We start from the raw sequence: 27,582 nt of genomic DNA on the forward strand, positions 1-27,582 counted from the left end.
CATAGTTCTTTTTTTATTTCTCTAATATTCTTAACTATTAGAAAGAATACTCTTTCTGTGAGTGTTACCTTTTAAATTTCTATGTCTATTAAGGTCAAGGCAAAATGATTGATTTAAATAACATTTACAAGAAATGAAAAAGTCATTTTAAATAGATTACATATAAGAACTCGCATTATTATTACTTTAAGACATTTCTACTTTCAGATTTAAAAAAAAAGATTTTTTTTGTATACTTTTAAGGGTATAATTTTAGTTTTGTAATTCTTAGAGATACACATTGGTTTGACTTTTGGTAACCTAAATTATGGAAATATTAGTGTTCTGCCAAGAAGCTCTCTTTTTTCCAACATGTCATTAGGAAAAATATATTAGTTATGCAGGGGTGATTGTGCTCCGGAAAAAAATCCGGATTTCCGGAATTTTCGCTAACAGTTATCTGGAAGTTTCCGGAGATCGAAGGTCCAGACGTTTCAAAATATCATTTATCACAGAAGTTTCCGGTAATCAAATTTTCAAAGGTGGAACTTAAAAACACAGTTTATTTTATTTGTTTGTAAGGGAGAGCCAGAGTGATACTTTATAAGCTTATATTCATGATTAATATTAATTTTTTATCAGTAAATAGTTGTTATAATCATAAACTCGAGAAAGAAAGACATATTTGTAAATTTTAATTACTTCTCCAGGTCATCATAGCTATTTGTAAATGGTATAGGTATGTGTAAAATTTTAAATATATTTTAAGTAAACTAAGAAATATAGGAAAAAACCCTTGTTTAATTTTTTTTCAATTTAAACTGTTTTTTGTTTTTTTTAACTCAAGAAATTTTCCGGAATTTTGACTTGGGCTCACAATCACCCCTGGTTATGGTACTCAGACATAATTAGTGGGAAAATGATTTTTTTATTCCTCTAAACTAACATCATATATTGAGTGAAAATAAAATTGTCTATACCCTCTACCTACTGTTAATATATATTTGAAGCTTTTGGAGTAATTTAAGCCACTTTTTCAAGTTGTTGAAAAAGGAAATTTTTTTTAATTCAGGATTTTCTATGATTACTTTGCATTTCAGTTTCAAGAATCTCATATCATAAAGGCTGAGTAATAGTTCACTGTTACACAGGAACTATTATTATTGGAGTAAAAATTTGTAGTGAAAACTGGTGTCAATAGTTTGTCATAATTTCAGGGCTTCGGCATTATAGAAGGTGTTTACATGGATGTTCTAGTTAGCTACAAAATACTTTCTTCTGCCACTGTATGAGGGGATTTCAGAAACTGACCTCAGTTTTGCTGTACATAAAAAATTGCATGGATTTAATGAGTTATTTATTTCTGAATGATACAGCTGTCCTTTATTTTTCAACATAGTCACCATGTGCATTCTAAAACTTCTCATAATATTTGCATTTTACTCAGCATCACCAACAATGTCAGCCATCTGCACTTTTAACCAATTTATCACTTATTATTAATTCCCCATTGTCAGAAAAGGAGAGCAGGAGAAAGGAAAGGAAAAGGCAAGTCAGAAAGGAAAAGGCAAGTGCGGGCTGTAGGATCTCATTTAAATTGTAGCAGAAGATCTTGTGTTTGCCTAATACTGGGAGCGAGGGTATTCTCATAGAGTAACACAACTTTGGATGGTTCTTTTCGGTTTCCTCAAATTGTTGCTATAAACTTTAGAATCGAATGTACCACATTCCACGATTAATATTTACAATTAACTTAAAACTCAATCTTCAATTTTTTAAATATTTTTCATCCTCTAAATTAAAAGTAATAAGATGAAAGAATCTGTATACGAAAAAATAGCATTAAATAGGTGGTGTTGAGAGGCATTTGGATGCTCAAAGCAAATTCATCGAATTTTAAAGGGGAGTGTAATCTTTGTAGGAGGGGAAAAAAAGGACAAGGGGAAGAAAAATTTTAATTCATATTTTAAATTTCTTTTTATGCAATGTAATTGTAAATTACTCTTAAGGTAAAGAATTTATTTCTAAAAAAATACTCTAAATTTTTTAGATGCAAAGATTATTTAAATTACATTGATCTAAAATTTCTTCATCATATCTAAAAGTCATATTTTATTCTTCATAAAATTATTTTCTTGAGTGAAATATTTATATCTTGAAAAATTGATTCATATTGAAATAGTTATAAATTCAAAAGTTTATTCATCGATTGGTTGCTTCTTTTGGCTATCTGGCTTCCTTTCCCTCTATAATCATTACATTTATTCCATTTATTTGAAATTAATTCTGTTCCATCTATCATAAAAATGTAATGATAATGAATTAAATTTTAGCCGTCTAACTAAATTGATTGTTATTTAGTTTGGCAACTATTGTAGATTATAGTAGTTTTAATTTGATTATTTTTTAGTTATATAACATAATTTGAATAATTTATTAGTTATAAATTTTTGATATTGTTTTATTCATAAATTAATAGAGTCATATACTAAAATTATTCATTTAAAAAATTATCTGAGCCAAAATTTCCAATCTAATCCATTCTCCATTTTACTGCAAATGCATTTGTTTATGAACAATTTCATTTAAAATAATACATGGTTTACATGAGTTTGTAATAAGAATTACTATACCAATAATTACAAATCCTGTGTTATGTAAAAGTAACAGTTAGAAAACATTAATTTGATGACTAGAACTAAAATGTTTATTGTTTTTTTCATGCCTGGAAGTTATGAATCGGCACTACTTAGATGAAGTCACAATTTGATCTCATATGGAATAAGGTTTTATACCATATTTGTGCTGAAGTTACAGAAGTTTTGAGCCTTGTTTGTTAGGCACTGGTAAGTTTTTTTATAATGTAATATTACTAATTTTATTTAAATGTTATTCTATTTTGCTAAAAAAATTTTTTTTTTTTAATATTATAATTTATATACAAGATTTAGCAAAATTTTGAAGGGCTAGTGAATTTAGAAAATCTCATAGTTGTAAAGTACAAACTCATATCACATAGAATATTAAGTCGAAAAATACCTGTGATAGCGCAGTTGTGAAGTTATTCTGATTTGTTTAGAAAATTCTCAAAATTCAATATTTTACTATTAATTTTGATAAAAACTTTCTTTTTTAAATTTTTTTATTTGTAATATAGTAGTAAGACGTCCTCGGGCCGGGCAAGGTTGACTCAGCCTTTCATCCCTTCAGTGGGTCGATAAATGAGTTCCAAACATGCTTGGGAACTCAACACTGGGGGTTCCGCGTTTGGCTGACCACCTGACCGGAACATCTGCTCCTGCACCCCAGATCCCAAGGATAAGAAAACTGAGATGGGCACATTAGGCCTTGGCCCTCTATGGGCTGTCGCGCCACTGAATTTAGTTTAGTAGTAAGACGTCTATAACTTCCATTCTAGGAGGTTGTTAACTTCTTTCGTTAAGAATCTCTATGACAAAATTTTTTATAAAAAAATTTTCGTTACTGATTTGTTATGTGTCTACACTCATTTTCCTGGGTATGATTTTTCTTGCCTATATTGGTGATTGTAACTGCCATTGTAGGATTTGGATTGTGCTTGTATTGTGTTCACGCAGATAAATGTGATGTAATGATTGAAACTGCGAGAAGAGCAAAGGTTTCAACTTAATATTTTGACTGTTTTTCTTTTTTAAGTTTAAGTGTGATTGTTCTATATAAATTTTCCTGGAATCCACTGTAGTGATGTTTTTTTAGATACAAGAATTGCCTATATGTATTTTTTTATCTATCTGCATTGCCCGGATAAATTAAGAAGGTTCAAATTAATTTTGAAGTGATGTACAATATTTGAATACATAGGACGGAAGTGAGTTTTGGGTGTGCTGTTTCATTTTGAATATAACCTGGGAAAATTTACTTTTCTGCTTTATGCGTTAAGAAGTAAATTTCTTGTCTGTGATATGATTTAATATGACAGTGGTTTTAATCTGCTATAATGATGATTAAAGAGTGGATGCAACATGACATTTGAGTGCAATATGAATAAAATAAGTATGATTGAATTTTTTTTTATCATTATGAAAGATGGTATTTTTAAAGCTCATATTACTATTATAAATTTTATTAGCTTTAATTTTAAATGAGTTAAATGTTTATTTCGGTTGCATTTGCTAAACCATTTGATTATCAATTATTAGTTTTCTCACTTTAAAGGATAAATATTTGAAGGATTTTGTAAGCTAAGTGATTTGTTTGAAGAACAGATGCTAGAAGGGTAAGTTTATTTATAGTCCTTTTTCTTCTGCCTCATATTAATATTCTAACTACCATAACACATTAATATGTAATTTGTATGTGAAATGTATTTTATAGATCTTTTCATATTGTGCACATGCTTTTTTAAAGTTTGAAGGTAAAAAACTATTTTACTGTTTTGATTCTTAGTTAAATTAACAGGGGTGATTTGAGTCCAACTCAAAAATCCAGAAAATTTCTTGAGTAAAATTATTAAAGACGCATAATGTCTTTATAAATTTAAATCAATGATATTTTCAAAACATTGAATACTAAATAAATTATATACAGCATAATTTAAATGAATAATTATGTATAAGTTTATTTTTATCTCTCATACATTTATTATTCTACCAGAAAAATATTTACAAAGGAAAGATGCCAAGTATAAATTCTAGTTCTTCTTCTTGGGCACTACAGCCTATGACAGGCCAAGGCCAGCCCAATAAGTTTTTCCCATCTTGATCTATTCTGTGCCATGGCCTAGTTCTAATATTTTTAAATAAAATTTTCAAGAATTTTTATACATAAATGTGATTGATGATTTCTTAAAACTTCTGGACCTGAGATTTCCGGAAACTTCCGGATCGCAGTTAGGGAAAAATCCGGAAATCTGGATTTTTTCCGGAGCATAATCACCTCTGAATTAATCTTTATTTGAATATATATACTAATTCAGTTAATACTTTCTTATTCTATACTTATATTATAATTTCTAATACTATGTAGTTTTTTTCCTGATCTCTAATTTTTAAAGTTCATGACAAATTGCAAAATTTTAAAAAAATGCTGAAATGCTTAAACTTACAATATTTGTTTATTTTTTCTTCTGTATTTTACAAATTAATCCCTATTTTATTGAAGTGTTATTAAATAGTATAAGTTACTTTTGCCTTGACAATTAGGTGGGAAAATGCTTTTTTTTCATCCCTAAATTTTATTTTCATTTAGAAAATAAAGCTTTCTTACTAAAATGCTATTAATATACTATGCAAATAAAATTATTCTCATTAAAACCAGCTTAATCCATTTTTACAAATTTGATAGGAGAGACAAAAAACATCTTATAGCCTTTTCAAATTTATATATATATATATGTATGTTTTTGTTTGAAGTTGTGATTTATACCTATTCAAAAATAGTTTATATTGTAAAGGCTATTTGTTTATATTTAATTGAAACTTTTTAAATTTATTTTGTTTTGATACAAAAGCTGGCAAACTTGTTTTAAAAGTGTAATTTAACATTAATATTTCATTGTACAGTTGTGATTATTTCGATCTTTATTATTTTCAAAGCAAAAGAAGTTCTATACTATAAAATATCATTTCTTTTAAACTCCATTAATTTTTTCAGAATTTCCCTCAATTTCTTTAAAACTAGTAGCATTATATCTATAAATTCTCATAAAGATCTTTATTCATATTAATTTCATAATGTTTTCTGTTTATTTAATTTTTGTGCCAAATAAACAAAAATATAAACATTTAAAAAAGATTTCTATTTAATTTAGATTCTAAAAAATATCTATTTAGATTGAAAAACCAATTTTATCAGATAACTTTCATTGAAACACATAGAGCAATTTTTGAAAGCTTTTATTAAGATTTCATTTGGATTTAAAATTTTTTCGATCAATTAAATTAATTTTTTATGAGAGGATTGTTTAAATTTTATTAACATATTAACAGTTTTTATACATTATTCATGTTTATTATTATTATGAAAATTGTTATTAAAAATGAGATATTCTACACTTTTTTATATGAGTTGTTAGATTAAATTACCATATATTTTTTTAAAGATAAAATTATCAGCTGTATAAAATTCATCAAGCTTTTTTTAGTGTGAAATTATATTGCCTCAATATTATTTTAAAACTATAGTATTATAAAGATCTAGAATTTAATGTTTCTATTGAGTAGTCCTGTTTATTATGAAAAAATAATAGATAATGTTATATGTATAAATATATGCATAGTGTTGTTGCATGTGTTTCATCATTGGAAAATACGAATTCATAGTCGTGAATCTATCAAATATTTAATACTCATAATATTGTCATTGTCATTTACACCAATTCAGCATAATTTTGCTTTCTATAAATGCACCAATAAAATTGATGTAAACTATTTCAAACAAACAAATATAAATGAAAACAAGAATTCAGTTATCGGAATACTGTTTTAAAATAATAAACAAATGGAGTCTAGATTAAAATGAAATATTTTAAAGATATATTTAAATTGTTTAGAATTTGTTGTGCTGTTTGATTTAGGTTCAAATTGTAAAATTAATGAATAATAATTAAATACTTGGTGATAATTTATAAATAATTCTTATTTTTAAATATTAAATACCCTCATCATTCTTATGACATCGCTCTTATTATTATTATTTTTAAATTGTAGTTTTTTCAATTGCAGTGCTGCCTTTAGGTTTTAAAATTTCCCAAGAATCCAAGATCAATTATTAATTTTATGTTTAGAGTAAATCATACATTTTCAATATATAACTCAACAATATCTCATTTACTATCTTATACTTGGGAGTAGGCTTTTTTTTAATAATTCTTAATGACCAATGCTTTTTGTTTATTTTTTATTTAAACTCTTTTTGCTCATGATTGAGTCTTTTGTATATATTCTTTCATGTACTTTTTTCATATAAAATTCGGGGACCAATCATTGTTTATTTAATCTAATAATTGAATCCAGTCATTAAGTTTTTAATTTTAATCCTACATCATTTGAAATTTTATCATGATTAGTTCTTTAAAATTAATTTTAATGCAATATCTCATATCTCTTTGTATTAAACTACTAATAAAGCTGAAATTTCCAAAGTAGATAGCACCAATTTTTTAAAATTTAAATTAATTTTTAATTTTAGAATAATTTAGAGAAAGATACATTTATCAAAGAGTAAATAATGCATTTTCAAAATTGATAGGAATTATTTAGAATACGGATCAATGATGCCTACTATTGTTCAATAATATCTATTTTAGTATCCTACAAAAATTACATAAATTCTTGTTTCAGAATTTATTGACTTTTTTTTTTCTTTCTAGCTTTTTTATTTATAATCTAAATTAAAGGTTATTTCTTGAATTTTTTATTTGTTTTTAAAGAACGGTTAATTTTGAAATTATTCAATTCCTAGACTTTCACCAGATATGAACACAAAATACATACATAGTTCATCAATACAAATAAATAACATGCACACATTGTTCAATTTTCACAATTTGTATTGCATAGCGATTAAAAAGTATAAAACAGATGAGATTTCAAATCTTCCACAAGCAAGACAATCACAAATTGCACATAAGCAATTATATTTCACTGATTTTTTCAACAGTTTTGACTCCACAAAACGCTTCATAGTTCTAAGAAATACTTAAATAAATATGAAAAATGATTAGCATTATAATGATTGCGTGAAGAAACACATCCATTCCTATTTGTCAAGTCAAAAAGTGACTAGCATAAATCAAATCAGCGATGAAATATCAACATTAAATACACATGTTGCACATAGAAATGACAGAATAGACATGATATGGAACAGACATATTATATAGTTACATTTCAATACCATTTCTACAAAACAACAGAATACATGTAATATAAATACGTAAATTTACTTTTATTCTTGCATAAAGCTTTGAATTTTACTTGTATTTACATTTGCTACTTCAATTCAAATGAATAAATTAATGAAAATAACTGAAGTAATTAGTCCTAATTATTACTTTTTGGTTTGCTTAAAACAATAAATATTATTTGTTTTTACATTTTAGTTTAATTAAATGGGATAGAAATTAGGAAAACATTAGTCCTAATTAGCTGTTTATTCTTTAACTGAATATTTATTAAAATTGCACTTTTTGTTTATTAATAAAGCAGGTTTTGTTTATTTAAAAATTTATCTTTAGATAAATTTTTAAATAAACAAAATTTTCAATGATGAAAATTAAAATAAATAAAACACGTATTTCAATAATAATGAATGACCTTTAGTGGAAACAAATACTTTCTTTTAGTACTTTGATTGTTTTTTAAAATTAAATTTTTTTGTGCCTAATAGAGAAGCTTTTTTTTTATTATTATTGTAAATAAATATTTTAGGATCAATCATATTTATCATTTGATACAATAAATAAAAAAAATCTTATTTTAAATGAATGACTTCAGAAAATAAAAAAGTATTCAGTTAAAAACTTCTATTTTTTTTAATACTTTGATTTATTTTCTTTTGAAATTACATTGTTTTTACCTAATATAGAAGCTTTTTTAAAAAATCAATAGTGATTTATAATTTTTAATAAAAGAAAAAAAAATTAACATTGATCTACGTAATACACAATTGGCCACTTATATATATATCGATATGTTAATAAGACTACACAGAAATAGATAATTGTTAACTATTTAAGTACAGATAATAAAATTTTACTACTAAATTCGGAAATAAATAAATATATTTGAGTGCAAGTGACATGATAGAAATCTAAAATTTACAGACATAGATTTGATCTGTACATACATTCACAAAAATGTCTAGTAATTCACTTATCTATCACACTAATGATAGATAAGTGTGTTACTAGACATATTTACTAAAACATACTACATATTTACTAGACATTAGTAGACATACTAGACATGAATGTCTAGTAACACACTTATCTATCACACTAAGATGATGGCAGTTAAGTAAACACATAAGTAGCAAATCATTGATAGCAAATCATTGATCTCCTTCAAGTCAAAAGATTGATATATAATACAAAAGGATATGAATCAAAGATTCTTTCTCAGAGAAAAGTCTATTTCTTTAACGAATGAAAAGCATAATTTAAGAATATCAAAGTCAGGAACCCCAGCTGCGATCTATACAATAGAAAAAAAAATCTGTCATTTTGTTCATGGAATTTTTCTTTTTATAAATAAATTTGGCTTTATACATAAATCTCGTTTGTTTCTGCTGCACTTTCCTCTTCTTCTTTCCTGAGGAATTCCTCCCACGTCATTTCTTGATTATCCTCATCGTCGGAACCAGAAAAGTCTTCATCGATTTCACGTTTTTTCCGTTTTCGATAGTCATCTTGACTGGTGGCCTCAATGCACAGGACGATGAAAGAGTTGTTGCAAGAATAGCGTTCTTGGTCGAGGAGACGCCCCCGTAGGAGAGAGCTTGCCATTCCAACTTTGCCTAAGCCTGCAGAATGCCAAGCATCGCAATATGATTCTAAGTCCCGAACTCCATGCTTGTCAGAACCATGCCACACCAGTTTTTGAGCCCTGGAAATATTAATCAAATTCTATCAACATTTTAACACCTTTTATCTTTATTTTTTATTCAATTATGGTAATGAATATAAATATATCCAATACTTATATCTTGGTTATGTGACATTGGTAATTTGATTAACTAAATTTTTTTGAATAGATGAATTAATAGTTTTTTTAGAATAAATTAATCAAATTCATTGTTTTATTGAAAAAAATTGAGAGAAAAATCTACGAAGAATACATTTTAGAATCATAAGTAAACTCAAATCAAAATATTTACATTTAAAAACAGTTAGTTAAAAATTTAAGATTAAAGAAACCGGTTAAAATTGTTTATTTAAAACTTAATTTTCACTCTTTTAGTAGTTAAATGTTTTTATTGAATTATGAAACATTACAAAAAGGACTATATGAAGTGAACTGTCTTTAATTCGAGCAAAGATTTTATTCAAAATATGGATAATGCAAAGTGGGATTTAGGATTTTTTACACATACCAATAATAAAATAAAAAATAATAAAATTTAATCTTTAATTCAAAATTGTTAAATTGTTTGAAATTAATTGTTTTACATTTAAGGTTTGTTTAAAGTCTGATGTTATGAAATTTTGAAATTTTTTTCCGCCAATTAATTTTAGTGAATTTTATAAAATTGTCCCAACCTCTTAGCTCAATATATTTATGAGTTTTTAAATTACTATAATATCATACATAAACTAGATTATCTTTAAAATTAAGAAACTTTTAGTTAAGTTTATTTTTTATTAAATGTCATAGTTAAATGCAATTAAGTGAAATACTATTAATTTTTGTTCAAACTTTATCTTACCCTTAAAGCTCAAATTACAAATATACCTATTTTTATGTATAATTCTTAATGTTTCACAACATATAAGGATGTAAACTTTTTATTTTAAAGATATATATTAAATATTGATAATTAAATATCTTTCTCAGTTCTTCTGTATGATATGTTTAGAAATCTTTGAATTTTAAGACATTTTGTTAAAATCAAAGCTTGTAACTTACCACCTGTTATCAGTTAAAACATTTCTACCATCAAAGGAGTAAATGCGAGGTGGATAAGGAAATGTTCCTCCTGCACCAGTGAAAATGTCTTTCCAGGCATTAAATATCACTTCACCCTGCAATAAAAAGACAGATGCATTAAACTTTCTTATTTGTGTTTTATTTTTCACTATAATTGTTAACTTTTTCTGAACGTTTAATTTTTATTTTGTAAAATGTTGAACAGTTAAGCTGATCTTTTCACACAAGAATCAATGGCCTCAATTTAATATGTTGATATTAGACATTTTTCTGTATTTGTATTTTTTCAATTTCATATTTTTCTTTTTTTTTTCTTTCTTTGTTTTCTTTTTTCTTCTTTTTTTTGTAAAATCTTAATATTAGCAGATTTTTTTAGGTTAACAAAGTATCAAAGATCTCAGTTTAAAGTAATTTTTAAAACTGCTTTTTTGAAAGTAAATAATACTGAAAAATTTAAACAGTTGTAGTAAATATGTATAAGGCTAAACTTAGATTTGAATCTTATTCTTATATGATTTTAGATCTGGCATTGAGAGTGAAAATTTTTTTTAAGTTCAATTTATTAATCTTATGCTGTGAAAAGAGAGTTTCTTAATAGTTTTTTTTTTTGCACAAATATATTACAATATTGTAATAATTAAAAATATTTTTATAGGAATAATTTGCAGTGTTTACCTTGAGGTTGATGACTGGAAGGCTGTAGTCTGCGAAGCGTACAATGCTATCGAGGTTCTGAACCCTGGATGCTAGGAATGCTCGGAAAGTACCCCGTAAGTTGGCTCTCCTAGATTGTCGATAACATTCGTAATCTGCTCCTCTGACTCCATGCATATCTCCAGAAAATGGTTGGTTAAGGGCTGCCATTCGTAACTAAAAATTCATGTATTATGTTAGGAATTTATTACATTAGCACTTTCATTACAAGTAGAGCTTTTTTTTAAAAATTGGATTTATCAATCTTATTAGTCAAATTATAAATAAAAGACATTAAGGACATAAATTAAGTCCTATTTTGTCATTTAATTATTCAAAACCTTTAAATATAAAGAGAGAATCTTATATGCAAAAGAAACTACAGTTCTAATAAAAATTGTGGTTTATTTTTCTTGAATAAGATAAAAACTGAATTANAGACATTAAGGACACAAATTAAGTCCTATTTTGTCATTCAATTATTCAAAACCTTTAAATATAAAGAGAGAATCTTATATGCAAAAGAAACTACAGTTCTAATAAAAATTGTGGTTTATTTTTCTTGAATAAGATAAAAACTGAATTATCTGTGAGTCCAAAAAATAAATGTTTTTTGTTATTTTAATACTTATAAAGTTTTTTGAAAGCTTATTCCAACAATATGCAAAAGTATAGTGTCCTTTTTTGGTTATATGATTTTAAAATTATACTTTTAGGAATCTGTATATACTATTGAATAATATAAAAATTATGATACAAAGTTTTTGAAATTTTAAAAGTTTTTTTTTCCAATTAAGCAACATTACATAACATACATAAATTGCTTACCTTTTTCCACATCTTTCAGTTTGAAAGCAAAAATGTAAGAACCATAAAAAAATTAATGTAAACAACAAATTAAAATTCATTCATTTCAATTTTTAAAATATAAAATTTTTCTGTAAAATGAAGAACTTTAAGTAAAGTTAAATTTTAGTGAATCCAACAAAATCAACAGAAATCTCATCATCATCATAGTTTGCCAGACAGCCCAATGTGGGCCAATGCCTTCCTCTGAAGATTTCTCCATAATGACTTTCATATTTATCTTTCATCTCCAATTCTTTCAACAGAAATCTATTAGCATTAATAATTGTCTTATTTAAAGACAACAACTAAAACATAGTTTTTACTGTTTTTGTCATGCTTTTTAAGCATTATTTTCTAATTGTCTTCCACTAAGGTCTTCAGTTTAAAAGAATTAAAATTTTAGTGAATCTAACAAAGTTAACAGAATCATTGAAAATTGCCTCATTTAAAGGTTTAGCAACTAAAACATAGTTCTTCTAATCAATTACATGTATATTTTAAGTATTATTTTCAAAAACTGTTTTGAATTTAAAAGAATTAATGAAGCCATTACCAAAACTATCAATTTGTATTACTTACACGAGGTGCTTTATCTAGTCGGAGGTTATCTACTGGTGGACTAAATGGAGCATGGGTAGTTGGGGGTTTCTAAAAAAAAAAAAAAAAAATTAATGGTTTACAAACTATTATTTCAAAAAACTAATCATTGTTTGGTATTAAAAAAAAGAACTTATTAAACTTACAGTTGGACTAGGAGTAGACTGGACTACCAATGATCCCAGCTAAAACAAAAGTTATATTATAATTTATTATAATTTCTGTTAAAATGACAATCATTTCTTAAATTATTTGGGTAATATGCAAACTATCTATTTAATTTGCACATATTCTAAGATTTCGTTAAAATTAAAATATGATCTTTGTGAGAGCATCAGCATCGTTTCTGTGTGCTTAAATTAACAACCACAGTTACAGGTCATAATTAAACTATTATAGACCTGAAAAATTGAAATGTTACTTCAAATTAATTGTTTTAGTAGGTTCAATCAATCATCAATTACTTTAAAAACTATAACACCAAACAAGAATCAAACAGTTTAAAATATCATTACAATTAAGGATATCAACATAATTTCATTTATTTATTTATTTTATGATAACTAAAAAAAAAACAAATCAGAACATTTAAACAAATTAGTTGATAGAATAAAATAAAACTTTTTAACTTTAATTATAAGGAAGCTGTAAATGTGCTTATTATAGGTAATACACTAAAAACCCTTGATTCCGTACTTTAACAGAGGAAAACAGTGAAGCTTCATATCTAGATAATGTGCACAGTAACAGCGTTTTAGAGGTAACCTATATTTTTATATAGTGATATGTTTTGATTTAATAAGATAGCCATGAGTTTTCTCAAAGAAAATTTTTATATTCTTTATTATTTTAGAATTTGTATTTTTCTAACGTTTTGCTCAATATTTATAGTTGTTAAAATTTTCTGTTATAAATAGTATAGAAATTTATTGTAATATAACAAAGGTACCTGCTTCTGGAAAAAATATTCATAATTTCCTCTCTTTCAGTTCTAATGAACATCGCTTAATGCTTTGTGGAGTTGACATTTGTAAGTGCGTATATTTTTAGTTTTGTTTTTAGTGGCATGTTCTAAAAGTTTTTTTAAAATGTTATTATAAATAATTATCATTTATATTAGACCTCCTTGCATATTTACTGGGCATAATAATATAAAATTACAGTTTTGCAGCATTATTTTTCAACCATTATAATATTTTAGGTGATCTATGCATTTGTGTTTATTTAAATAGGATATTTCATGAATAATTTATACTCTAGTGAACAAAATGGAATAATTTATGAATTTAACTCTATCAAATGTGTATAGCCACATATTTTGTTTAACTGTCATATTTTTGAAAATTTAAGAAGTATGCAGTTGTTATCGTTTTGGCCAAATGTTATAGTGTCACTGTAATACACATTTATTTACTGGGTAGTTTTTTTCTAACTTTTTTGATAATTTTGATTAATACCACAAAAATTTGATATTTCTAACAAAATAATACTTTCTTTTCAAAGTATTAAGCACAATAAACTATTGAGTACCATTATTGCTGAACAGTTAATATGTATAAAGTGCATAAAATAGAATACAATCAACTTCAATGTTATTTTTAAAATTGCATACGTAATTATAAAATGATCAATAATGCAAACTTCATTAATTTATTAATATATATATATATATATTACATACCGCTACATACTGCCATCCTTCGCTTACTCTTACAAGTAGCGATTCTTCTTCCAAAACAAATGCCAATGTTCCAAGAGGACTGATATCAGACATACGTAGCAACGTATCCATGTTTTTAAATGTAACCGCCTGTAAAATTTAATAATTTAGCATTCATATAGTGTGAATGTTTTATATATTTAACTATACTTGATTCATGAAATGAAATGTTAACCATATATTAAATTCATGTTGAATATGAATGATTTAAGTAATAGTTTAATAATATACTATAAATTTATTGATATTTAAAAAATTCATAATGACTTTTTTTGATAGAACAATTTTACTAGTTTATAAATTATTTGACGTTGCCTTGTTATTTTAGATTTAATTAAATATTTCTTAGTTTTCCTAACTGCTTGGTAATTAGGACTAACATGTTACTTAATGTTTAATTATTGTGTAGAGAAACAACGTGTTATTGTTCATGTAATGTTTCATCAATTGACCAATCGTGTCAATCAACGGACATTACTAGCTAAATTCTGACATTTGTTTACATGAGATTTCCACCAGTGGGTGCAGTTGTTGACTGTTGTGTCTTTTTACATCATAATTAAGGATTAGCATGTATTTATCTTTTTCAGTGATTTCAATAGTTAAATATTAGACATCTAGTTGTTGGAATTAATAGTATGTAAATTCTATTTGTATGTATTTTTAGTGCTTATTATGTGTCTTCCTCCTTGTTATCCTATAGATTATCGTCATTTTGATTTTATGAATTGCTTTTTGATGTCTATGTTCCTTTTTCATTGTATCCTGTTTATCTTGCAATGAAGTGCAACAATGAAAGTGGTGTTCCACTTTATGTAAGTGTCTGCTTTTTTTGACCAGCATAGTTATTTTGGCCTCTAACAATAGGGATCATGCACTCATGTTAATCAATATTGTGTTATTGTGATGAAACTACTTTTTATGCTTTTAGAGGAAGCATGTGGCGAGTTTAAACGATATGAAAATATCACGAGCGTTATACAGATGTTGATCAATTTTTCGATATAAATTGCATTTAAAAATAAGGTATAAGTTTTAAGTTTCGATCAAGTAACATGGAACATTTCTTTATATTTTACAGTAAAAAAAAAATAAATGCCAAAAGATGCTATATAGTTACTAGTTTTGTTTATTGTTGAGAACAGATTAAGGTAATTAGAAATCTTATTTATATCCTCCAAGATAATGAGAAATTTTGTTTGCTAATTATATTGGAGCAATCTTTACAGACTAATATAATTTTCCTTTCAAATTTTTATAAAAATTTACTTGTTTAAAAGTAAAATAACGCTATTATGATGAAATTTATACGAGAGATGTGTTTAATTCGGTCAGCCGTACAAAAGACAGTTTTATGTTGAGATTGATAAATTAAATGTAGAATTTAGTGCCACTAGAGCCAAAAGGAGCTATATTGTGAACTAGCACACTCAATGTATTGAAATTAAATAATACTGTAAATTAAGTCTGATCCCAGAATAAAAGGAAAAGGATCACAATATCCTGGGACCTATTTAAGTTAAGATGCTAAGAAAATATCAATTTCTATCACTTTTATAATATGTAACTATTTTTTCTATTGATGTGTTTCTTCTGTTACATTAATTATAAAAAATTTTAAAGATAAATTTGTTTTATTAAACATAAAAGAATGAAAATTTTATGAATATGTGAGTATATTAATTATAATGTTTTACCCCAGGAACAACTGTAGGTCTCCTGAGTTCTTCAGGTGCTGATTCAGTCGCAGATTTCCCTGGAGAGCCAGGGGGCCCTGGTGGGCCGGGAGGTCCTGGTGGACCTGGGAAAACTTGTACTCCTAATGAGTAAAATATAAAAAAATAATTACTTTATCAATAACATCAGAAGTTCGTAATTTTTATCCCAACTTCTATTTATGTAATTTTCATTTTAGTTTGAAGTTGTTTAATAGTAAGTGTAAATACTGTATTTTTCAATTTCAGATCTTTCTTTCTCTTCATTGATTAAAAATCTTTTAATATTCCATTAAGAACTTTGAGTAAGTTTTCCTACAATGTAACATTGTATTAAATGCATTTGCATTTAAATATTTTTCAGTCAATTTTAACAGAAAATTAATAGAAATGCAAATTAGAAACAGGACTTAGATAGTAAAACTTGAGTGATAAGGAAAAATTCAAAATGTATTTCTAATTTATCTATGACATTTGAGGTAATATTGAAAGTTGAATCTTTAATTTCAAAATTTGTTTATCATAGAACAATATAACCCTTCTGTAAAATAAAACATCTCATGTTTAATCAAAATTTAAATTAAAACAGTTTAAATAAAATATAAAAGTGGTAATTAATTTAGCACTTATTGTGTTAAAAAAGTTTAACTTCGAAATTTTTTTTCTAACTGTATATGCCCTTTATGAAAATCTACTACATTATGAAGTTAAAAATCCTCAGAACAATGTAATTTTAACAATTACTGTATTATAAGAGCTGGCACTGTACTATAAAAAGTTTAAAGATTACACAGTATTTCAGCAATTTAGAAAATATTTATTTTCTTATGAAAGAATGATATGGTTTAAAAAATTACGCAGGAAATAAATTTAAATTTTAATTTTAAATGTTTTGGATTGAAAAAATAAATTATTACAATTCTTACCTTTTGATCTGGCAAATGATCTTATACCTTTAATTCCTCTGTATGCTTGTAATGAAACCATGTATGTACAATTTAGTCAAATGAAAGAGTTAATATCTATTCTATGTCTATATAAATGCTTCATTTATTGAAATAATAATGGGTACCTTATATGGGCACTAGGGCTAAAAAAATAATTTTTATTTCAATTAGGATTCATTTAACATTATCCCACACATCCATTTAACATTATCCACATATCAATTTTATTTAACATATCCAAAAAACTGATAAACACAAACTAAAAATTAGCATTTTCCCCCCGCATAAATTTATAATTTGATAATGGCAAATACAATTTCCTACAATAAAAAGAAAATTTCTTTTAATTGTTGAAATATAAATAATAAACGTATTGTAATGGATTTGTGTACATATATGTAGACAAAAATATTAACATTTTCTTATGTAAAGTATTAAATTTCAATATAATTCATATTGTTTTGCAGGGCTGATAGATTCCAAAGATATAACATCATTTTAGAATGTAAATAACTCCAAAAAATCATTTCTAATTCAAATGTTATTATCCTTTATGCAGTATTGATGGATCTTATAAAATAAAGTGGTTTTAATAGAAAATAGGTAATAGAATACGATTAGAAAGTTTTGTTTCTTACCTTTACTAACATAAAACAAATCTTTGTAATTGTGGTCAAAATGTTAATGTTTTTTTTGGAAAGTTAAACTAAGCAAATAACGAAAAATATCGTAACATAATTATTTTGATTTTACTGCTGATTAGGTCAGTTATAAATTTTTAGCCTATTTATCTATAATGTTACCTAAACAGGGACTAAGTTTCTTATTTATCTTAAGTCTGTTGACATCATACCTGATCGCTGTTAACAATGATTGAAACAATTAATAAACCACTTTTTATAATTGTGAATACTTATTTTAAAATGAATGATATTCTCCAAAAATAAATTTTTAAGTTAGAAATATTAAATTTAAAATAATTACTTATGGAAGCAAAAATGCGTTAATTGTAAAAATGCTTGATTGTAATGTTTAATTAAACAACTAAATATTAACTATCAAGTTTGTAACTATGCAAAACATTTAGCTGTAACCGCTTGACAATGAAAATGATAAAAATATATTAAACTGTTTTTAGATTCTAGATAACTTATCATGTTTGAATATAAATACCTCTTCTTCCTGGGTTTTCATTCACAGTCCAGTATGGGTTGCGATATCCAGTGCTGCCGGGGGCCCCTGGAGGACCTGGTAGACCAGGTGGTCCTTGAACGGATTTACCTGGTGGGCCCTGTAGTTATTTTCAGTATAGTTATTAATAAAACATTATTTAAATTATTACATAACATGCATATATGAAGCTTCAAGCTTGAATTTTTAAATAAAAATCAATAGAGACATTGTTATGACTAAGGCCCGGATTTTGATGACATTTGCATTTTTTGCATTTTTGGACATTTTTTGTCCTNGAAACATTACATTCCAAATTAACCAACTTTTTGAATAATTATCAGTAGAAAAAAATTAAAGAAGCTTTAACTTCAAAAATTTTTAGATTGATATCAATCTAAAGAATTTATTGAAGTTTTAGTTAGCAGTTTTTTAAATGGTATAAATGGAAGGAATTTTATACAGCTTCAAGCTTAATAATTTTTAAAAATTTATTTATGTGGTTTGTGGTTTGTTAAAAATTTACTTATGTCCCTTCTGGGAGAACTTTTAAATTGAATTGATAAAATTGACTAGACAATTTTTAAATTTCAGTTTCACCCAATTATTCAACAGTTCTAAAAAATTTTAAGATTATTGGTATCGTGATATATTACATTTGATACTCAAATAAAAGAACATATTGAATTAAATAATAAATTTAGTTATTATTTAATTCAATATGTTCTTCAATCAAAAATATTGAATTAAATATTCCAAATTTGTTCAAATTTGGAATATTTAATTCAATATTTTTGTTTAAAAACTATTGAGTAATCTACAAATTAGTTGATTATGTCTATGTTTTGGTATGTTTGGAAGCATACTTCATACATTTTTAAAAATTTATCTCTAAATAAATTTTTATGCTGACTAAAGCCTTTTCTTCAATATGATTTAAACTATCGAGCTAAATTCTTTGGGCATAATAATTTTAGCACATTCTTTGACAGATCTTCAACCACAATTTTTCAAAATAATTTTTTTTATAGTTATAGGGTTAAAAACTTAGCTACACTGTAATTAGCTTCAGGTTGTAAAGAAATATTCGCATTTTAATTATTTTTCCCATATTATTTTTCAGAAGGAATAGTTGCATAGAAAATCTATCAGTCAACAGATGGTGCATACTGTCAACAAGCTAATTTAAAAAATATTCTAGTTATGGTTGCAGTATATTTTTCACTATTTGAAAAAAAATTTTTTTTTGAAGAAATTCACTTTTAAAGCTATCTTAATATAAAAAGTCACTTTTAATATTAAGATGATTTTTTTAAAGAAATTATCTCGTTTTGTATTGTTTGACATTAGGAAAGTGCAAAACTGCTTCTCATTTTTTGGTATAAAAAAGATTAGTTTGTTAGAACATTGCTTATTTTTTGTGCTTGTGAAGAATATTTTAAAACTCCAAAAAAGTCACAATGTAAACTTAGGCAGGATACTGGAAAAGAAAATTAAGTATCTACTGCTTCTTAATTTTAATTTCATGATAAAATATGAATTTTTGTGGTACATACTAAAAAAAAAAGAATATTAAATAGTTATTAGTCAGTGAATATTAGAACAAAAAAAGAACAGAAATATAAGCTATAATTTTATGACTAAAAAACATTATTATAATAATTTTTGACTTACTGGGGGACCTGGAGGACCAGGTGGTCCATTGACATGCATAATTCCTCCACTGCTTTCATCTCCCAATCCGCCAGCTGGACCTGGTGGTCCTCGTTCACCCTATAATAAATAGGAACAATTTTATATAAACAATAAGCAGTTAAAAACTATTAAACAAAAATACAAAACACTGTTTAACAAAATTTTAAATTTTCTAAATTTCAAGCTAGGAAAAGCATTAAAATGTGCATCAAGAGAAACGAAAAAAGATCCTTATAAAGCATTCATAAAAATTTATTAATTTGTGCAAATTTTTTACTAGTTGCTATGGTTGAAATTTTAATGGAGTCTATCTAATAGTTACCCTGTGAAATTAAAAACAAAGACTTTTTAAACTTTATATTTTAGAAACTCTTTAACAATGGAATTCGCCCACAATTAAAATTTTTCTTTTAAAATTATATACTTTGAGGAAATGGAAAAGTTAATAAACCTTGATAATCAGATTTGTTCAATCATTAAGATACACTTTAGTAGAACTAAAGAAAATAATATTAAGAGAGAAACTTTCTGACTGTATCCTGTCTCAATTATAAGAATTGTATCTTAAAGATTGCCTTCATTCTTATACCTGGGGTTGATAACTCGAATTTTTCAGTGGGAAGAGGTGTTTGTATAAGTAGAAAAAAAGGGTTAATGTGCGTCATTTGCATTAATCATCTACCTATAGTCTGCATTTAATTGATTAGCATAACTTAGATTGGTTTCTCGAATTAAAATAACTACGAATCCTATTTGTATGATTTCTATTATTATTTTTGTATAATTCCTAGTATTATTATAATCCTATTCGTATAATTTCTATTATTAATTATTATGTCATGTATAATTGGAAAACGTAGGTTTTTATGCATAATTTAACTTGAATTACCATCTGTACTGATTGTTCAGCATATCTGAGGTTAGTTTCTCAAATTAAGATTATAACTATAAATCCTATTTGTATGACTTCTATTATTTGTATAATTCTTACAATCATTTTATCCCATTTGTATGATTCCTATTATAATGTCACATACAATTAGAAAAATAGGTTTTTGTGTATAATTTAAATTGAATTATCATCAGCACTATTGGATCAATATATAGGATATCATCTTAGGTTAGTTTCTCTATATCATCTGGTTGGGTATCATCTAGGTTCTGAAAGGGTTAACTGGTTGCTTCGAGATTTTTCTAAGACAAACTAAAATTTAATTGCAATTGAGTAGACTTATTTTTAAAAATTTTATTAGTTGTGTTTGTATTGGTGCCGCATTGTAGTCACAATTAATAAATATTGTATTACTGGTTGATTTTACCACAAAAGCTTGTAAAGCATTGGAAATGATTTAAATATTTTATAAAATAAATGGGAGAATCAAGTAAATATTCTATGAGAATACTAGAAAATTGAATGAACATTTCAAAGGTATATTACTTTAACGCCGTCTTTTCCAGGTCTTCCCGTTTCTCCTTTTTCTCCAGGTCGTCCATGTGGCCCCATGGGTCCTACTGGGCCCGAGTCTCCTCTATCTCCTTTTGGGCCTAGTGAAAAGAAATGACAGATACATATAGTGATTGCAAAAGCTCTAAATTGCATATAAAAATGTCGTGTGAGATTGCAAAAGAATTTTTTCCCATAATAATTGTAGTGAAAGAACTGTGAGTGCTTAAATTAATGTTGAAATCCGAGGAAAACGTTCTCATTTGTTTAATAAATACAAAAGCCATCTTTTTCACACGTTCTACAGAAGCTGCTAAAAATAAATAAATAAAAACTTTTTATTATCCCCAACTGTGTAAATTCTGATTTTTCATGCCCTGTTTACAACAATGCAATTTGAATGGGAAGCAAAAATTATTTATGTAATTCAAAACACCCTTATGGTTTTTTGAAAAGAAATAGTTTTTTTTTAATGTTGCTATTTGGCCGAATATTCAGTATCCGACCAAATCACTATTCGTTACATCCCTAGTCAAAACTGACGATCCTCTGGAATTTTAAGAAATAAGTCGATTTACAAGTGGCAATTTGTTTTTGTGAAACTAGTTAATTACGATACTGACCGTTATTTTATGTTTAATACGTTCACACTAACTATTCAGACATAAATACATTCAGTGGACCTTTGAATTGAAGGTCAAAGGTCATTCAAAAATTTTCAAAAAGAGGCTGTTTTCTTAAGACTTTGACCTTCATAATCTATTAGCATAGTCAGTCAGAAAGTTATATGCATACGAATGAATAGTATCTAAAAAATTTATGTATGTGTGGTGTTTATTTGGCCTGACCTTAACCTAACAAGAACCTGAAATTTTGCTCAACTTTCAAGGCCAATAACTGCTTTTGCCAAAACTAGGTAAGTATGGAATTTGCCAGAAAAGAAGTCTTGAGTATCTCATCTTTATATTCGTATATATATACATGTTTTAAAACGATTTACAGCATTCCCATTGCTATTTCTGTAATCAATTATTTAGGTGCCTGTTTCAAACTTTAGGGCCGTATTTAAAAAAAAGCTTAATTGGTAACCATAGGTCTGCAAATTGATTTTGTTTCTGCTATACTAAAGGCTTCTTTTCCAGCAAATTTCAAACTTGTCTAATTTTGGCCAAGGCATTTGATGACTTTAAAATTTGTGCAAAATTTCAGCATCTTGTTACTTTAAGATCAATTTTAAGGTCACTTCAAATATACACTGCACATATGTTTATTCTTTTTAGGAACTGCTCATTGATTTGTATTCACAGAAATATGTACCTATGTAGTTCATTGTTTATACCAATAGATTTTGACGGTCAAAGTCTAAGAAATAGCTTTTTTTCTAAGCTTTTTGAATTACATTTGTTCTTTGATACAAAGGTACACTGAAAAGTATTTATGCCGAATAGTTGGCGAGAACGTAGCTCATTTAACAAAATACATTGCATTTTATAAAATTCATGTGTTTTTCTCAAAATTTCACTGGATCCGGAGTTTTACCCCCAAATACTATTCGATAACTCTCGAAACCCCAAAACTTCGAGAGGAAAAAAAGCGTATTTTATTTAAGGAATATATCCTGACAATTTCAAGAAAATTAAAAATTTCTGTATCCAACTCTGTGAAGTAATTATGTCTGTAACTGACTCTTAAAAAAAGTTTTTCTTAACCATCATTCTTTTTTTTATTTTATAAGTATTTTATTTGAGTAATAAAGACATCAATATTAGAGTTAAGAGTCCATAGACCAATCGCTGGAAATATATTAGGGTTCGTCATTTCCGTGCTGCAAGATCTTGCACATTTCAGTGTTTCTCCCTAATATTGAAAATTACAATAATTTTTCCTCACATTCCTTCAACTTCTTATAAATAGAATAGAAAAATATACTTGTATAAAACTTGTACTTACCTATACTAACAACACTTATACCGTCCTGAAACATTAAAAAAAGCGTATTAAACGATTTTGTAAACAATTCAGGTACATGAATTTAAATTAAAACATTGATTTTTGTATGATGCGGAAAAAAAAATCTGTGTACAAAATGAATTTTTAAGTACAGTCAGTCAAATAATGTGACAATTTTTCTCTAATTAAAAAATTAGAGAATAATATTTAATAAACTAATTAATAATATATAAAATTAATATTTAAAAAAAAAATTAAAATAGGTATATACATTTGATGATTTAAGTCATTGCAAACATTGGAGTCCTTAGCAAATGTTTAATATGTGTATCAAAAATGAAATCTCCAGACTATACACATTAGCACATTCGGAGTCACAAATTAGTCCTTCAGAAAAACCTGATCAGAATATGATGGGTCCTTGTCAAAAGGTTGGATTAAATATGATTAATACTTGTAAGATGAATATAACAAGCGTTTGTTGTTGGAAAATCTTTATTAATAGGCACTTAGTATGTTGCGCTTAGTATAATGTCTTTAATTATTTATAGTGAAAGAACATTGTCTGTAACAATGCCTTTCCGAGGTAATGAAGTAATTTTTCCAAAATTTTCACTCATCTATTTGAATAAAGTAGAATGTTTATATGTATGCGTGTTGTATCGTAAACAAATCCCTAATTTTTAACTGATTTGCACCAAATTTGATGTTCATACTTTCGAAAATACTACGAACCAGTAGTTTAAAACTCCCTCCGATCCCAGGTTCGCACGCTACATCCCCAAAAAAGAGTTTTCTATAGGATTTGATAAAGATTTTATAAAATCAGCAAATTGCTAGCTTGCTCCAGTAAATCAACAATTAGTTTCATAGCACGTTTTTATGAATTATTTATCTTTGGTTTCCCACACTAGGTTATTACAAGTAAAATCAAGGTAATAATTTTTTTTAAACAATATATTTTAAGGTTTTATACTTTCTAACAAAATTTTTTTTATTTCGTAGGCATCACATTTAGTAGTTATTACATTCAGTCGAAGTTTTGAGATGTTAAGCGCAAAAAACTTGTATAGTAGTACTTAATAAGCAATATTTTTACAATTAAACTGATCTAGGGCCGGGATAGCCTGTTTGGTAGAGCACTGGGCCCATATCCAAGAGTTCGTGGGTTCGATCCCCGCCGACCGAAGACTCCCCGTGTAGTAAATGGTGACTGATGCACGTTAAATCTGTCGAGTCGCAAAGTCCTCCTTGTTCCCGTAACAAATAAATACCTCTGGGTGTACTGATCCAGGAGTTTCCTTGTCTTCTGGATTGGTTCAAAATTACAAGGCTACGGAGTTGAACTTTAGTAGTCGTAAACCCAAAATTGGGTCGGCTGTTCAACGACGGATAAAAAAAAATTAAGCTGATCTTTTAAATTGTTTTGTGGCTAAGGCATCGACAAAGTTGAAGCTTGAGCCGCGATGGCTCAGGGGGTGAACCTTCCAACGAGGTGAACCGTGTTCGAATCTCAACGATGGACGGTCAATACGAATCCCGCACCCGACCACAGTGAAATATCCTCAGTGGTAGACGGCTCATGGGTTAGAGTTTCCCTCCCGTTAGGCTAGTCGTGGGAAGTTCTCATCGTCTTCCTCGACATGTAACGCAAATCCATCAAAAAAAGTCCTCCACGAAGGCAAATTCCTCCCAATACTGGATCCATAAGTTCCCCTGTCTTCTGGATCGGGTTCAAAATTGCAAGGCTACGGAGCTGAACATTAGTAGTCGTAAACCCAAAATTGGGTCGGCTGTTCAACGACGGTTAGAAAAAAAAGTTGAAGCTTAAATTAATGTTTCCCTTGAAAAAATATACGAAAATAGCTTATTGTTAGAATAAAATTAATAGAAGAATGGAATTGAGTTTATGGTCTAAACATTATTTGGGGATTATCAATTTTCCACAAATCAAAATTAAAAAAAAAAAACTAATATTAAATAATGAATATAATTACCGGATCTACGTAACCACCATAACCAGGTGGTCCAGGTTCTCCTTTATCTCCTTTTATGCCTATTCCTGTATCTCCTTTCGGTCCTTGCTTTCCTGGGTTTCCAGGCCTACCCTGTAAAATTTCATATTTTATTTCATTGCTGACGAGTGTTTTCAATCTTTAGTTTTATTGGGTGTAAGACAAATTATAATTACCGGAAAACCGGGCAAACCGATTTCACCAACAGGTCCGGATATTCCGGGTGGCCCTGGTGGTCCAATTTTTCCTTTTTTACCTCTCCTTCCTCGTTCACCTTTCAGCAACTAATAATAATAAAAAGTAATTATAACCTTATTACTTTAATCAAAACTAGGTTAGCTCTTTGTTAACTTTCATTTTTAATTTATTGAAAACTTTAATTTTTAACTTGTATTTCATACGCAAGTAATGCATAATGCCCAAAAAAGTCCGTATCCGTCGTCTTACCTGTTGAATAGTTGTTTTTGAGGTTACAAATTTGGTGACTAGTTATAATAAAGTCGCTATGGTTTAAAAAATAAGACTACTAACAACACCTCCTGGTGAGAAACTGAAGAGTTTCTAAACCGAAAACGGTACAAGATAGGATAAAGATGAACTACAAGAGGTAGAGCTTTATCGAATGAATACGATTTGAGAACTTGCGGTCAGTAATGCTGTTATAATGAACTGTCACTAAAATGTACCGTAGAAACAAATTATTTTATTTATATTTTTATGCACACACATTTCACTATTACACAAGTACGCCCGCTTGTTTGCGGAACGTTTTGAACACTGTTGATTTTTTGTTAAACACCAATAGATGGCGCTGGGCAGAACAAATGTTAAGAAAAGAACGTTTGAAACTCGCATTTGCGGGATTTCCTAATATGAAATGGGGAAAAAGAAAAGAAAAAAAAACATCGCAAGATACCTTAATTTTTGCTGTTCAATTTTTTTCTAATAAGCTTTTTACATTGAAAGCAAAAGCATCTTAGCATCAACAATTTTTTTTTCTCCTAAGATTGTTTTGTCCTGTTACAGTGTAGAAAACCAAACCATGAACAAACAGTGGGGTACCAGCAAATGACGTAGTTCGGGTATCTACATCCTGATTGGTCATTGAAACGTGGCATTTTTTTACGTTAGTAACTGTTCTGTTTCGAGTAAGCCAAGCTTATCAAGCATCAATTCTCTTAAGTGACACATTCTATATTCCTTCACAAAGATTTCAATTCCTTCATTATATATTTCTTACTTAACACAAAGACAGACGTGAAACCCTGTCGAATCTAAACAAACTAATTATGCATCGAAGTTGACTGTCACACAAAGCAAACATACATCACGATAATAATAAAATACATAAATAATAAAATACATAAATAATAAAATACATAAATAAAATAAATAATAAATCTAAGCTAAGTAAAAGACGTAAACGAGAAAAAATCACATTTCAACATATTCGATGTGCGATATGGCGCTGTATTTAATTCTAACATTCTAACTTGTGTTGAGAAACTTAGCTCAACTTTAACAAGCCAGTTTGCTTATAAACGACCAGCTGGTGCTGACTTCACAGGGCACATGTGTGGGTATCCTCGATCTTCTTCTTGAAGTGCAAGTATCCAATTGCGCATTTGAATTCTTTTTTTCCCTTCTTAGCTTAATGTCCACAAGGTATCAATTCATACTAAATTAATGATGTTCTACAATTTCGTGATTTACTTTTTTCCTCCTATATCTCATACCGTTTTAGAGATAGAAATTCTAATTTCACAGTTTACAACCAGGTCGTGTTGTGAGCTGTATCATCTTGGAGCACATAGCCGCTTTACTATTCTTAGACACTTGGATAACACTTTTGTAACTATTGATGCAGCTCTTCGAAAGTTGGGAGGTGCATACGGGTTTTAATAGGCACTATATATGTCTACATAGTGATGAGTCTGTTTGATATTACTCAACAGTCATGCAAGAATTCAATAAATGTATTACTTACTGAAATAGCGTCTCCGACTGAATCCACTATTTTGGTTATTCCTGGGGGACCAGGTGGACCTAAGTCACCTTTTGAACCTACTGGTCCTTCTTTGCCTTCTTTACCTTCTTTTCCACGCGATCCTCTATCACCCTAAATTAAATAAACAAAAATATTAGGTTCTCAAACCTAACTTAGGCATCGAAACTATAAAAGG

General features: G+C 27.4%; 1 protein-coding gene and 1 long non-coding RNA gene across 14 annotated transcripts in view; one reads left to right on the forward strand and one right to left on the reverse strand.

The window, feature by feature from the left end:
* The first annotated feature begins 1,837 nt into the window (after positions 1 to 1,837).
* Positions 1,838 to 14,367, forward strand: LOC122270610 (uncharacterized). The gene is made up of 5 exons (XR_006225910.2): positions 1,838 to 1,988; positions 2,712 to 2,825; positions 4,174 to 4,234; positions 11,260 to 11,374; positions 13,733 to 14,367. It is a non-coding gene; the product is annotated as an uncharacterized lncRNA (long non-coding RNA).
* The window catches only part of LOC107456799 (collagen XV/XVIII-type protein multiplexin), a 233,474-nt gene continuing 213,199 nt past the window's right edge, over positions 7,308 to 27,582 (reverse strand). For 12 of the 13 annotated variants that reach the window (XM_071178385.1, XM_071178384.1, XM_071178382.1 and 9 more), the window contains 15 exons: positions 27,387 to 27,518; positions 25,576 to 25,683; positions 25,382 to 25,492; positions 23,385 to 23,409; positions 21,429 to 21,535; positions 19,970 to 20,068; positions 18,299 to 18,416; positions 17,105 to 17,149; positions 16,161 to 16,282; positions 14,425 to 14,553; positions 12,890 to 12,928; positions 12,726 to 12,794; positions 11,280 to 11,474; positions 10,584 to 10,699; positions 7,316 to 9,563 (listed from right to left, as the gene is read on the reverse strand). In XM_071178385.1, coding sequence (XP_071034486.1) covers positions 9,221 to 9,563; positions 10,584 to 10,699; positions 11,280 to 11,474; positions 12,726 to 12,794; positions 12,890 to 12,928; positions 14,425 to 14,553; positions 16,161 to 16,282; positions 17,105 to 17,149; positions 18,299 to 18,416; positions 19,970 to 20,068; positions 21,429 to 21,535; positions 23,385 to 23,409; positions 25,382 to 25,492; positions 25,576 to 25,683; positions 27,387 to 27,518 — 1,758 coding nt within the window. In that variant the 3' untranslated portion in view covers positions 7,316 to 9,220. Of the gene's footprint in view, positions 9,564 to 10,583; positions 10,700 to 11,279; positions 11,475 to 12,725; positions 12,795 to 12,889; positions 12,929 to 14,424; positions 14,554 to 16,160; positions 16,283 to 17,104; positions 17,150 to 18,298; positions 18,417 to 19,969; positions 20,069 to 21,428; positions 21,536 to 23,384; positions 23,410 to 25,381; positions 25,493 to 25,575; positions 25,684 to 27,386; positions 27,519 to 27,582 lie in introns of all 13 variants that reach the window. The other variant, XM_071178380.1, reaches the window with a different exon arrangement.

Source organism: Parasteatoda tepidariorum, chromosome 3 (assembly GCF_043381705.1).
Source record: "Parasteatoda tepidariorum isolate YZ-2023 chromosome 3, CAS_Ptep_4.0, whole genome shotgun sequence".
Classification (NCBI taxonomy): Eukaryota; Metazoa; Arthropoda; class Arachnida; order Araneae; family Theridiidae; genus Parasteatoda; species Parasteatoda tepidariorum.